Here is a 13764-nt window from a genome sequence, read left to right as displayed (position 1 = left end):
GATTGAGGGAAGAGTGCTCTATAGCAAATCATATTTCAGTTCCCAGAAGCATGACAAATAAGTACATGGAGAATGGGGATGTGAACCCGCTGCTCCTGATTGAAGGATAATTTATGGGTTTGACTTTGGAAGTCACGTGGAAATGGCCTTTGCAAGGAGGATGGCTGCACGAGTGCACAAAGCCCTCTAAGCAGTGGGGAATCAGTGTGATCCCTGCTCCAAGCAGGGATCCTGTGCTGGGATCACACAGCCATATCCCATAAAAAGGACCTGCAGCAGCCCCAGATCAGCCAATGGCAACAGGCATCAGTTTCTCTTTCTCATGTGGCTGTGATTATTTTTCTGCCAAGTTGCCTGTGTAATTTCTCTGTACTGCTCCACTGAGCTGCTCTTGAAGTGCATCGAGTCAGGAGTTTAAGTGTTTGTTCCAACTGTTGCACACAGCAAAATCCATCGGCAGAGAACGGTCCTTACACAGGAGGCTTTGAGGCAGGACTGAGCCCATCGTGGTGCAGCCTAAAATTAGTCTTCCCTAAATTGGCTGGGTCTTTTTCTTCTCCAGTATGTGTGCTGCTTGCTTGGGAAAAGGTTTGGGGGACTTTCCATTTAGCAGCAGAGAGCTCTCCCAGATGTCTGTATTTGCAGTCCTACCAATACAGGCTCTGCCCTCCCTTCCAGTAGCTTTTCCTGAGATGTTTTGTGCTTCCCCATGGGCCTGAAGATGTAAAGACTTCTTTGCTTCCTGGGGTAGTATTCAGTTAAGTCTGTGATTGTACTCTGTGGCTCATAAAAACAGAGTGAGTGGGACGAGCAACATCCTTCCAGAAGCTGTTCTTGGATGAGTCTGAAATCACAAGACTGGGCTGGAATCCTGGCCAGTGAGCTGCAGTACCTGCAAAATAGAAACTAGTCCTTCTGCATAACCCAACCCAATTTCACCTAGGATGTTCTGTATGATATTCAATTTCTGAATGTATAAGAATATGCATATATTCATATATATTGCATATATATGCTGGGAATGATATGCAGTGTCCCTCTGGATTGCTGAGTGTCACTTTTCAAGCTTTGCACCTTAATTTCAGCCTGTATGAGGCAACCTTCAGAATACAGGGAATTTCTGCAAAGCTGGGGGACAAAGGATCCTTCCCAGCATGTCACAGGCCACCAACCCAGGAACAGATCATTCAGTGCAGCACAGCACAACATAGGCCATGACAAACAGAGCTAGAGTAGGGATGGGCATCTGAATGTGGCACTGGTGGCTTTCTGTATCTGCTGGCACTCAGAATGCTGTCCCTGCTAGCCACAGCCTGCTCTCTGCATTAATTTCATCACACTCCCTCCTTTGTGTGCCTGTGCGCGCGCAGGCTGATGCCTTCCCAGATGGGCCCCTCTTCTTTGTGCTCCTGAATCGATGAAGAGGCTTCCTTCAGTTCACAGACTTTTTCAGAAGAGCCTTTGGAAAGCCGATCTCCGGTCACCGGCCTGGACCCCTGACCCGAGCCAGATCAGTCATCCTGACTGCCTATGAACTGGGAAGACAGCTTGGGAATACTGCGGCTTTCAAGCGGCGGAGGCCTCTCGTTTCAGCTCAGCCGGGTGTGAATCTGCAGCAGCTCCTCTCCCCACTTCCATCAATGCCTGTCAGGGCATTGTGTGGAGATGTGATGGAGCCCTCGGCTCGCCGAGCGGCTCTGGTGACCAGCAGAAAGCCTTCTGGCATCTCGCCTCGTCTGACGTGCTCGCGGCGCTGCCAGTCTGGCACTCGCGGGAAAGTTTTCCAGCAGCAGATGTCCCAAAGTGACAGATTTTTTCATGTTGATGGGAAGAAATAAAAGGACACTGCATATTTCACATGGTTGACACACAGAGACGCTCTGTGCCTTCTCACATGGTAACTACAGATCTTCCTTTTGTTTGAGCTTTCTTAAAAAAAAAAAAAAAAAAGACAAAAAGCAGCAAAACCTATGACTGAACACTGGCCCTGCTGCACTGCATCCTCCACATGTTGGGAGGTGATTCTCATGGAGCTGATGTCTAGATGCTGGGCATTTTGTTCATCAGCTTCTGCATGCTCTCATAGCCAAAACTCCAGCTGTTTTAGTGTCCCACTGCCTGTGTATCATTCTAGGCGATGTGGGCTCCAGGTAATGGATGGCCAAGGCTCTCATTGCACAGCATATCCAAACACAGCCAAAGAAATCTCCATGAAAATGAACTCTCTGAAGCCTGAAGCAAATTTCCAGCTATGTGCCATGCCAACTTCCTAGAAAATACTGTATTTATTTCTTTTGACTTGACTGTGTGTGACAGAGACTCTGCTCAGCTCCAGATCCCAGTGTCCAAGTGCTATTCTTCCATGACCAATGGCATCCTTCACATCATCTGTGTCCTACACGAGGAGCTTTTTTCACCCCCAAATCCTCCAAGGAGAGAGAAGTCTTTGGTCACAGAATCACAGCGCTGCCATCAGGCTCCTTGCACTGCTTTTCAGCCTACCTCCCCTCTTCCTTCCTCGCTCCACATCTTCCTCTCTTTAAGCAGAGCAAGTAAATGCACCTGGAGGTGGTGGAGCCTAAATACTCCTTGGTCCAGATCTGCTTTGTGCTTGGGAAGCTTAAGGCTGCTCTAGCCCTGTGTGGCAGCCCGGCCTGGCCGCTCTGGGTTCCCAGATGCACAGCAGCCACATGGAAATAATCCTTGCATTCATGGGGCAGAAGGAAGTGCTGCTGCTTCTTCCACACATCTGCTTTGTGCAGGGCTGGGAGTGCAGCTCTGGGATGGTGTAATTCTGCCTTCTGCCATCTGTCCTCACAGGAGTCAGCCCTTGTTGACACAGCTGAGCCACACATCGGGTCCTTCCTCCCCGCGCCCTCTCCCACTTCTGCCTTTCTCCTTCCATTTAATCAGATACGTTGAGCCCGTGGCTATGAGAGGAGCTTAGGGCTGATTCTCGAAAATCACCATATCAGCTGAAACCATCACATTTGATATTCCATTTACAATGTTTCCAAGGAAACAAAGGCACAGGACATAAATAGATGACTGTTAAACATTTGCTCACTCACCATGCCCCTGATAATTTGCAAGGCAGAAATAGGAATGTTAAATCAACAGCAATAATACATTTTAATATATGAAGACCAATATTTTGCTGCAATTAGAAGAAGCATTTTTTCTGACATACAGGCAGGCAGTGGCAGGTTATTTATCATTTCCATTTCCAATGTTCAGTTTTTCATTTACATAAAAGGCAGCTTTGATTGTGATTCCCAAAAAGCCTTGAAATGCCCCCTGCATCAGCAGGGATGCTTGGGATTTACTCATGTGCAGTCAAGTTCCAGGTCCACCTAGAATTCACTTCAGGAGAAAAAAGTAATTTGTTTCTCCTTAGAAGCAAGTAGTGGATATGGATTTCGTTATGTTTTGGTCATTTCTTACAGAAAAGTAAGAAAAAGCTCATGTTCTGAAGCTTTCCTAAGGATGTCCTTTGGTCCTCCCAGGACCAAAGGCATTGTAGGCAGATTTTACCATCACCTGAGGTGCTGTCTCAGAGCTGGGTAAAAAAACATCTTGTGTCAAATCTGCCTTTCCAGCTCAGAGCTGTACCCAGTAGTGACAGTGACCATGCCATGCCTTAGAAGGGAGATACACTTTTTATTTATTTATTTATTTAGGAGGCCTTGTGTCTGATGTGTTAACATCCTGAATCGTGTTGTTTCTGGCTTGGCTTTGAGTGGAGCTTTCATTGATGGGTCCCTGTTTGTGAACAGATGTTATTAAGAAAAGCTGCTTTGTGAGTTCAAATGGCAAGACAGAGCTAATGTGGAGCACAATTATTTCCAAGTCAGTATTCACTGGTGTTGTTTTAAAGATATTGGGTGTTGCAACTTTTGAGCTGGCTCTGAACTTGCTCCAGTTGTCCACAGCCATTGCTGGAGGGTCCTGCAGTGCAGAAAGGGGCTCCAGTTCATGTGGCCACATGTACTAAAATTCTGGCTGTCCCTGTGCAGAGATTTGGGAGGCTAGTACATGGCTGGCTTTCCCCTTGCTTTAGGGGTGTTTTCCAGGGTAGTCAGTGCCTGTCATTTCTTGGATGGTGGAAACAGCATCTAAACCTGATATGGAAACCTCCAACAGCAGGCTGGAAGAACTGCTCTGGTTGTTTCCCTTGAAGGCAGCAAGCTTTGATGCACAAGCATCAAAAATACACTCAGAGGTTCTGCAGACAAAACTTGTGACTTGCTCATAAGCTTCAGCTTTTGGCTCTTGGTGATGGTGTTTCTGAAAGTGCAGAAGTGGGAGCTGAGGCTATAACCCTGCTGAATAAATCAGCTAATCCCAGTGTTACCCTTAGACAGCTCTAATGTGCTATAGTGCAATTAGAGCATCACCAGAGGGCTTTCTGGCTGTGTTTGATTGGACTTGGCTTTGTAACTACATGCAGTGCCTGGATGGGTCTCACTGGTGTGTACTGGAGCTAAGCCAGTTAAAGCTGTTTTGGCTGTGTGGATGCACTTGCCACAAAACTGGCTCTGTGGTGTGGCTGGGATCTTCCTGAATCCACACCTTCAGATCCTGCTGGTCCCTGTCTCACTCTGTGTCCACATCTGGCTATACTTGAACCACAGTATCTGCAGATCGAGACGGAGAAACTGCCCAGTCACAGGGAATGACACATCCATCTCCTGGACTTCTTCCCCAAAAGCACCAGCCCATAGCTTCCAGAAAGCTTTCTGTGGAAACAGAGGCCGTGGGATGCCCTGCCATGGGAGTCAGCACAGGGACCACAGCAGTCAGTGTGATGCTTGTCCCTCTCATGTCCCCACACAGCACTCTCTCCATCTATGGGATCAACCAGGCAGATGAAGCCATCTACCAGTGCCTGGCCGAGAACAGTGCAGGCTCCACGCAGGCCAGCGCCCGCCTCACCGTGCTGTGGGCTGATGGGCTGCCCAGCCCTCCTCAGGGCGTGAGGGCAGAGACTGTCTCTGCAACCACCATCCAGGTGTCCTGGGAAAAGCCCCTGCAGAACACCAAGGAGATCATCGGCTACGTGCTGCACATCCGGAAAGCTGCAGGTACAGCGTTACACCCACTGCCCAGAGCACCCTCAGCCTCCCCATAATTCAGCCACACAGCCCATTAAGTAAAACCAGCGCTGCACTGTAGTGGTCCATGCTGCCATCACTGTTTTCTGTCACCTCCCAGTTTCTGAAGGGCGGAGAGGAGGCTGTAATATACTGTAAATACCTGCAAATACTAAATATACCATTGTAATTATCAAAAGGCGGGGAAGATGAAGCCGCATAGTCAAGTCTTGCTGCCCATTTAGCTCTGGCAAAGCATACAGAGATCACAGAATCAGAGAATCATAGAATGGTTTGGGTTGGAAGGGGCCTTATCCAGTTCCAACCCCTGCCAGAGGCTGGAACATCTCCCACTAGATCAGGTTAAACCGTGTCCCAATATTACCAATTTCAATGGCCTTGAAATGTAACCAGAAATGTGTGTGAAAAGGTACATATCCACCCCAGGGACCAAAATTACTGCATGCAACATCTATTTATTCTCTTTACCTCTTGCAAAACCTAACGCCACTCATTTCTCTCTCCCTTTGCATTTCAGATCCTGTAGAGATGGAGTACCAGGAGGCTGTTAGCAAGAGCACCTTCCAGCAGCTAGTGACTGATCTGGAGCCCTCGACCAGCTACAGCTTCTATATAAAGGCTTACACCTCCCGGGGTGCCAGCAAAGCCTCAGAAGTCACAGTGGTGAGCACGCTGGGGGAAGGTAAGGAACGCTTTGTGCAGGGACCCTCAGATGCCGTCGCCCGCTGTGCGTAGCAGCGGCGCCGCTCACCCCGACACCGCCCCGCAGCGCTGCGGCACTGTAGCCTGTGGTGCTGCTGCTCCTTGTTCCTGCTGCTCCTTGTACTCTGGGATATTGTGTAAAACTCACTTGTATCCTTGCAGGGGGGTTCACTGATTAAACACAGCATCGCCTCTCCCAGCTGATGTTGTAGCAGGGGGTGAGTGCAAACCTGCCTGGCCTTGTGCATTGCAGCTGCTCTGGGCTGTTCCTAAACTCCTTGCTAAATGCAGACTTCCTGTTCAAGCAGCATCTCATCATCTTCCAGCAGCCCTGGTACTCACAGCTCTTACTTGATAAGTTCCACACTTTGAAAGATTTTATTATTTTCTGCTCTGTTCAGGGCAAATCACACTAGAGCTGAGCTGTCCTGACCTATAAATCCATGCCCTGGAGCAGATTTCTGTTTCAGTGAGAAGTTAAGGTGATCTCTAAGGCTTTTTTTTCTGACTTAGCCACCAGTTAGCTTCCTCAGAAAGACAGTGGGTTTTAATACAGGACCCTTGCACACAGGTACCAGGTAGAAACCACAGCCCCAGTGCGATATGTCAGTCAGAACTGGAAGAATGTTTTTCTAGAGACTCATCTATTTCTGAATCCTGGCTTGTCTCAGATAGAGAGGCTAATTTCCTAGGAGTCATTCTTATGAACATTCAGTAATTATGAATTTCCAACGGAGAGGGCCTTGGGTGTGAGGATGTTATTTAGGATCAAATGGAAGTGTGTTGACTTCCAGGTGGGGGATCCCTTTCATTCTGTTCTCAGCCCTTGCAGATATTTATTACAGACTTTAAGCCAAAACACCAGTAAATCCTCACCCGCTGGGTTGTTGCTCTGCAAGTTTATTTTCCTTGGTACTCTGCAGGGAATCAGTCACCCTTGGAGTTTGTTTTTCCTCACAATTTAGAGGCAGAAGGATGGCCTATGGGGAAGCTTGAAACTTCTTGACCTGATGCCCTAAGTTCAGCCCCAGGGGCTACAAGACAGCCATGCTCTATAGAGCTTGGTGACTGTACAGAAGTCCAGGTCAAGTGAGAGAGAACTTTTTGTCATTATTACCTTCAATCATGACAGGAATAGTTAGGTATCTGGTAATGGGATCATAAATTTCCTGGCTCTCTGAAGTTTTAAGGTATCTCTGACATGCTGTCCTTTTAAAAAGGCTTGTCCTGTGTAACAAAGCTTTAGGAATTAGCTCCCTGTTCTGGATGGACAAGTTGGCTTGGTTCAGATCACTCAACCCAGCCTGTGTTTGCCTTGTAGGAAGGTAAAAAAATTTAAAAGCCCCAGTTCTGGCTTCATTTGTTCACTTTGTTTCACTCAGGTGCCTGTTGCCTTCTGCTCATAGAGGAGAGAGTGGCTCAGAGAGCCAGCGCCCAGTGACTTTTGTCACCAAATTCAGGTTTCACACAGATTTGTCTCTTCTCATGGCCAGGCCACTTCACCCTGTGCCCTCACAATGATGCGCAGGAGAGCTGAGTTCCCCCTGAGTTTGGGGAGCCTCTGGATCTGTGCTAACAGCTTCAGAAAAGGTGCATTTTCCAAGATGCCATATCTGGCAACCAGGGACAGCTCAGTGGAGCCAGGGTAGCAGAGATGCTGCCAGCTGGAGACTGCTCTGAGTGACCATGTTATGCTGGTAATTATGTGGCGCAGGAATATGAAATAGTCTACAGAAAACAGAGGACAGGGTTACTTTTGGCTTGGGGCCATCAGCTTCTCAGGGCTGGCAGCACGCTGAGAGGGTGCTTGGCTGAAGCCTCTGATGCTTTCTAGAGACACAGTGCTCCTTCCTTTGTGCCAGCGCTGATTTTGGATGGAGAGTAGAAGGGAAGATGCTGTAGAGAAGGGACTCGAGTGAACCTTGCCCTCCTCCATAAGCCTCACTCTCTGGGAAGGCCTTTCTGCCTCCTCCCTGTCGTTCTCTTTATGCTGTTTCACAAATGCCATGGTATTTTAAATCTCAAACGCTCTCTGCTTCATTAAGCAGCACACACTCCTTGTTCTTGTCTTTTAATGCTTTTTAGGGTTTTCTCCAGGACTTTTTGACATTTCTCTAGGATGAAGACTGTTCCTTTAGTCATCTTCGGCTAAAGACGCCTTCAAGAAGAAAGTTGAAATGACCTGGGGAAAATTCCAAACAGCACGGAAGAGGAAAACAAGTATCCCAGCCCTTAGCATGAGGGAGATGCCTTATATTAGCTCCATATTATGTCTAATATATACTTCTGTGAAGCACCTATCTGCTGGTGTGTGTACATATATTTACACACAGACAGATATATTCCATTGTATACACTTATTTGTGTAATCACATTATAAACAGCACATGCATTCTGCGAGTGCATATACCTATAATCAGTATTATACATATATATATATATATATACTCAAAGTTTGAATAAATACATTATATTCCATATTTTAAAGGAGAGATATTCTTGTGGTTTTTATAAAATGTAAGGCTCTGCAACCATAAAATAAAGCCAACTCTTCACAAATCAGGATGGCCCACATAAGTCTTTCTTTGTCCATGGGATAATGTGATAATTTCCCTTTCTGTGGTGTTTTCACCCTTGGCTGGAAAAGTGATGCTTTAAGCAAAGGTCCAACTTCTCAGAGAGGGAATTTTTGCCCTGGAGGGAATTGGGAGAATAAGAAAAAAGGAGAATTTAATTGGATTGCAAAAATATGCAGCCTTGGGAAGAATGACACATTCTGATATAAATAGAATTTACTCTGTGTTTTGCACCCAGGAATTGTTAAGTTCAGCCTTCCCAGCAATGAAATGCACATCAGAATAAATCCTATCAAGAAGGAATACTTCAGCCCATTTTTTTCCCATTGGCAGCACTCAAGCAGGATGAAATCTCATTTATCTCAGAACACTGGGTCTTTCCTCCTGAATCCACGTGGAGATATGTGGCAGTCAGCAGGGACTTGTTCACCTCCATGGGCTTATTCAGAGGACATCAAGCAAAGCCCATGCAGCCTGAGGGAGAGCAACACTTGGGGAAGAGACAGGATTGCCCAGACCCTCCTGCTCAACTGGAGAGGCATCCATCCTTCCTCTAAAATCTCCTTATGGGAAAGGTTGAGCTCTCAGTACCCGGGAAAAGGCAAATGGCTGTGCTGTGCAGATTTACTGTTAAATTGAGGAAATGCCCTTTTTAGCTCTCATCAGTCTTACTCTGACATGGCCACATTTCATCTGCTTTTCCACATCGCTCACTAATGGTTGTGCTGAACTCTCTGCCAAAGGTCGGGTTTGCACCACTCATCCTTAGAGACCCTTTGGGGAGAAACAAGACAGAAAGCAGCTTTGGTCCAGTGCAAGCCCAGCAAGCCTTGTATGTGGGAACTGCTGAGCTTGTAATCCTGTGGGATTGGAAAAATCCTCAAAGCCTGGAGGATGCTGGAGAAGTAGAGCTGTTCTGCTGGATGATTTTGCTGTGGGGTGAGCTGAGCTTGGTACCTGGTGCTCAAAAACTTTTCTCCCTCCTGGTGTCAGTGCTGGAGCAGAGCCCTGGGCAGGGCAGAGACTGCAGCACTTCATGCTATCCACATTCTGGATGGTGCCAAAGGTTGGGGAACTGATGGGAGAGTTTAGCCTGGGGTTGTTTGGTGGAAATGAGAAAAAAAATCATCAGTGAAATGTCCTGCTGCAACACATCTGGTAATGGTGTGATCAGTGTAGGAGAAAGGGAGGGAGGGGAAAACATGGACTGTGTGCCCCAGTGCTGCCCAGGGCATGAGGCTGGGCTTGGGGCACAGCCAGCTTTGGAAAACCCAGATATCACAAGAAAATTGGCTTTAATTTGCAGATCTTTGCCTCTCAAGCAAGATCGATGGGGCAGGATGGGGACAGGCAGCTTTTTAGGGATCTGGAGAGGGAATGGTCTGACCCACTCTGCAGCACACCCCGAGAACAAGGGCAGGGCTTTGGGGCATTGACTGGAGCATGTTCCTGGTGGACTTTGAATCAGCAGCAGGGACATCTTCCCAGCTAATCCCCTGTGTGCCCCTCAGGCCAGGTAAGTGCCTGCCCCCCAAAACAAGCCAGCCCCAGCTGTGCAGGGATCTCAGGCTGCTCAGCTGTTTGGAGCTGTTGATGAAGATGCTCTGGTTCTCCCCTGAATCCCCAGCACAGTCACAAATCCCCCTCCTCAAGCTGACGGGGAGAGCAAGCCCCCTGCAAGCCAGCACAGGTACCTAGCACACATTTAAGACAGATGTCTCCAGCTCTGTCCCTTCTGGTTTCTTCCTCTCAGGGGGATTAATCACTCTGAAAGGTCTGTGCCTCAGGGTGAGGGCAAAAATTGGAATTTGAGAATGTATTGCCAAAGTTGCTGCATTCCTGCCCTGACCCGGCCAGACTGAGCATCATATTGCAGCCAAAGTGTAAAAGTAGTTTGTCCTTGCTCATCTGAGCAGAGGGAACCCTTGCAATCTCCTGCAGCTCCCTGAAGAAGTTCAAAGCTGTTAAACCAGATTCTGGTCTGCTCAGATTTTTCTCAGTCTCAGCTGACACATTCTTTGGTGCAGTGACTGCAGGGAAAGGCTGCTGGGGAATTTCTCATCATGCAGACTGAAAAAGCACATGCAACCCACTGTCTTTCTCTCTCTGTTTCAGTCCCAGCCATGCCATCCCTCTTTATTAAAGTCATTAACAGCACCACTGTGCAGGCAACGTGGGAACCTTCCATCAAACTGGGCCAGCATGAAGGCTTCAAGCTGTATTACCGCAAAGTCCACCTCTCCCAGTACACAGGTCCAGTGCTCCTGGCCAGCAACATCACAGCCTACAACATTACCCACCTGGGTGAGTATGGTGACACCTTGACATGTCCCCTCTGCCCACCCTATTGTGATTAGCAGGAGAGAGCTGAAATGTGTATCCCAGCCCCTAAATGCTGCAGCTTTCCCCTAGGTTTTGTGGGTGCATTCCCAGCAACAGGTACTTGTTTGCAACATCTCGTGTGTATTTGGTAAGGTGTTCTTTCCCATATAAGCTTCACTGGGGGAGATAAGGCTCATGGTTCCACCTGACTGTCCCTCTTGTGTCCCCCTGGGCAGATGCGTCGGTGGTGTATGAAGTCAAACTCCTCGCCTACAACCAGCACGGGGACGGAAACTCCACTGTCCGCTTTGTGTCCCTGAGGGAAACTGTGGAGAGGACAGGTGAGATGGGACCGTGGTCTCAGTGCTGGTCTGGGAAACAGCTCTGCAGGAAGGTGGTGGGACCAAACACATCCTGTGTGCCCCCTGTGGCATTACCCTCATCTCACCTTCAGACACTCATTTATTTTCAGCATCACAAATAATGCTGAGCAAAACTCTGCAGGGCTAAGAGCACCTGGATGGCTTTTTTACCAATGGGGAGAAGACAGACCAAATGTTTTGCACATGCCAGGTTTGTCCCCTAAGACAGAGGTGAAGCTATGAATATGAACAACCCCCCATGTATAAGGTACCAGGTGCCATCCTCAGGTGAGATATGGTGCACTGAGCATCTCTGCTCTCCTGGAGCTGTCCTGGGTATTTTGGCCTTCACTGGTCAAAAGAGAGGACTCGTGGCTTTGGAAAGGGAAATGGCTGCAGAGCATGAGCCCTGTGTTACATGGCAGCAAGGGAGAAATCTCTAGAGGGAATCCTTTAACTTATCACACGTTTCATATTCATCTATGTGTAAAAAACATCCTGCTGCTCTTGGAAGCCTTTTAAGCCTCCAGTGGGAATATCTTCAAGAGATAGTTATTACTCTTCTGTCTGTGCTGGAGTAAATACTAATCTCATTGGCATCTGTCTACTCCATCAAGTTTCAGCCTGCTCTGGTGTGGTGACTGCCTCTTACCTCCCACTGTAGCATGGGGTATTGCAAAAATTATCATCAGAGTGGATTTTTTTCATTAATTGTGTCTAATGACAGTAACCACGTAATGGGGCTGGCTCACTACAGATATTCCAATCCTGTGCTTGCTATGTCTCCCTTCCTGGGGTGCTGGGAGCAAGGGAGGTGCATAGGCAGGAGCAAGCCCCTGCTTCCCACATGGTTCTCCTCTTCCTATACACAGCTCCCAGCACTGCTCAAGGCTCTGACTTTGGCTCTGGGCTCTTCAAAAGGCAGAGGAGCAATAGAAGAGTAGCACCACTGACTTATCCACCTTTTCCTGGCAGTGCTGAATCCTCCTTGTGACTGCATGAAGGACGAGCAGAACAATAAAACCTCCACGACTGGCATCATCATCGGGATCCACATCGGCGTCACATGCATCATATTCTGCATCCTCTTCCTTATGTTTGGATACCGAGGAAGGTAGGGATGCTCATGCCACTGCTCACAAGGGTATACTGCTCCCTGGTACTGTGGGTGTGCCCACCTGAGTCTCACATCCCCAGTGTAATGTTGAACTTTATAAGATGGATTGAAGGATGAAGGAATGTAGCACAGGGACAAGGCAGATGCCAGCCTGGGGGAAGGAACAGAGGATGAACCACCTCTCTCACTCTCAGGCTCCATCTCTTTATTTTTCAGGCTGCTGATGTGCAAAAATGTGCAGGAGCAGCTGTCAACCCCTCAGATCCCCCGGAGCCAGCGGAGTGCCACGGGCCTTGTCCTGAATGGGGCCACTCGTAGGGACAGGGACGACCGGGACTTGAATGGAAAGCAGCTGGATATGAACGAGCTGGAGAGGTTATTCCCATCATCCCCATCCCAGGAGCAGCAGGAGAAGGGAATAATGGTAAGTCCAGCAGCATGGGAGCACACCTGGCTGTGCATTGGAGAGCTGTCACTGTCACTGTCACTGTCACTGTCACTGCATTGTCCCCTTTTCTCTCTCTCTCCAGTCGGCTCACAGCCTGTCAGCCCCCCACGATGAAACCCAGATCTCCACACTCCCTCTGGATGAGTTCAGCATCATTGAGGAGCAGCCGGACCCCCTCCCAAAAAACCCCCATGGCAGCAGTCCTGCTGCTCCGGCTCCCAACCACGGTCCTGCCAATGAAGGATAAAACTGCCAAGATTCAAAGCCTCTTGTAGGAGTTACCAGAAACCAAACCCGCGGCTGGTGATGTCTTTACGAGTTGTCAATCTCAGGTCAATTGAAGATTTCTATGGTGTGATTGTTATTTTTTTGTTTTGCTTTATTTTTATATATATATATAAATATATATATATATATATGTATACAGCCTTTTGGAAACTCTGTGAAGTTTATCTTTCTGACCTCTCTTGAGCCTCTCAATGTATTTCTTCCAATGATGGCTCTCTGGAGACTGGTCACGATGGATTTTCCCCACAGCTGCTATGTAACAGACTCCTTGGCAGAGTTTGGCAAACTCTCCAGTCTCTGACAGACTGGGGATACAGTGGAGCCCCCATCTCTTGGTATCCCAGACTTTTCCTTCATCAGCAGCTTTAGAACTACTTTTTGGATCTATTTTTATTTCCATAAGACTGGATTTGGAAAAATCCTTCTAACTTGACTCCAAAAATTGAGGCCTAGGAAGGCTGTCTCTCCGTGGATTTGATGATTTTGTACACTTTTGCTATTTCTCAGGATACTTTTTTTGCTGATGGACTCTAAATAATATGAAAAAAAAGGTAAAAAAAAAAAAAAGAGTGTGTGTGTGTCAAAGGATGCCTGAGGGCTACTGAAAGACTTGGACAGACAACCCGAGTGAACTCAGAACCTACCTCAACCGGAATGAATGTCTTCTGGGAAGCAGAAATACCTGCGTCTTCCTTCGTGTTCAAACAAACAAGTAGTGTAGCACTTGGTCAGTACAAGCATGGTCCTACCTCAGCAGTCACGCTCTGTACCCGCCACCTTGGTGGCTTCCTTGTTGTCGTTCCCATCTAAAGCACTTCCAAACCTTTGAAAGCAA

General features: G+C 47.8%; 1 protein-coding gene across 1 annotated transcript in view; it reads left to right on the top strand.

The window, feature by feature from the left end:
• IGDCC3 (immunoglobulin superfamily DCC subclass member 3) overlaps nucleotides 1-13041 on the top strand; it is a 95826-nt gene extending 82785 nt beyond the window's left edge. The window contains exons 8-14 of the mRNA XM_021552600.4: nucleotides 4837-5084; nucleotides 5632-5796; nucleotides 10508-10696; nucleotides 10951-11055; nucleotides 12052-12190; nucleotides 12410-12617; nucleotides 12724-13041. Of these exons, the coding sequence (XP_021408275.2) occupies nucleotides 4837-5084; nucleotides 5632-5796; nucleotides 10508-10696; nucleotides 10951-11055; nucleotides 12052-12190; nucleotides 12410-12617; nucleotides 12724-12888 (1219 nt within the window). The 3' untranslated portion in view covers nucleotides 12889-13041. The remainder of the gene's footprint in view (nucleotides 1-4836; nucleotides 5085-5631; nucleotides 5797-10507; nucleotides 10697-10950; nucleotides 11056-12051; nucleotides 12191-12409; nucleotides 12618-12723) is intronic.
• Nucleotides 13042-13764: the final 723 nt, after the last annotated feature.

The sequence above is a fragment of the Lonchura striata genome, chromosome 10 (assembly GCF_050655825.1).
Source record: "Lonchura striata isolate lonStrDom1 chromosome 10, ASM5065582v1, whole genome shotgun sequence".
NCBI classification, from domain to species: domain Eukaryota; kingdom Metazoa; phylum Chordata; class Aves; order Passeriformes; family Estrildidae; genus Lonchura; species Lonchura striata.
The sequence above is the reverse complement of the archived record's forward strand: the minus strand, read 5'-3'. Positions and strand labels throughout refer to the sequence as shown.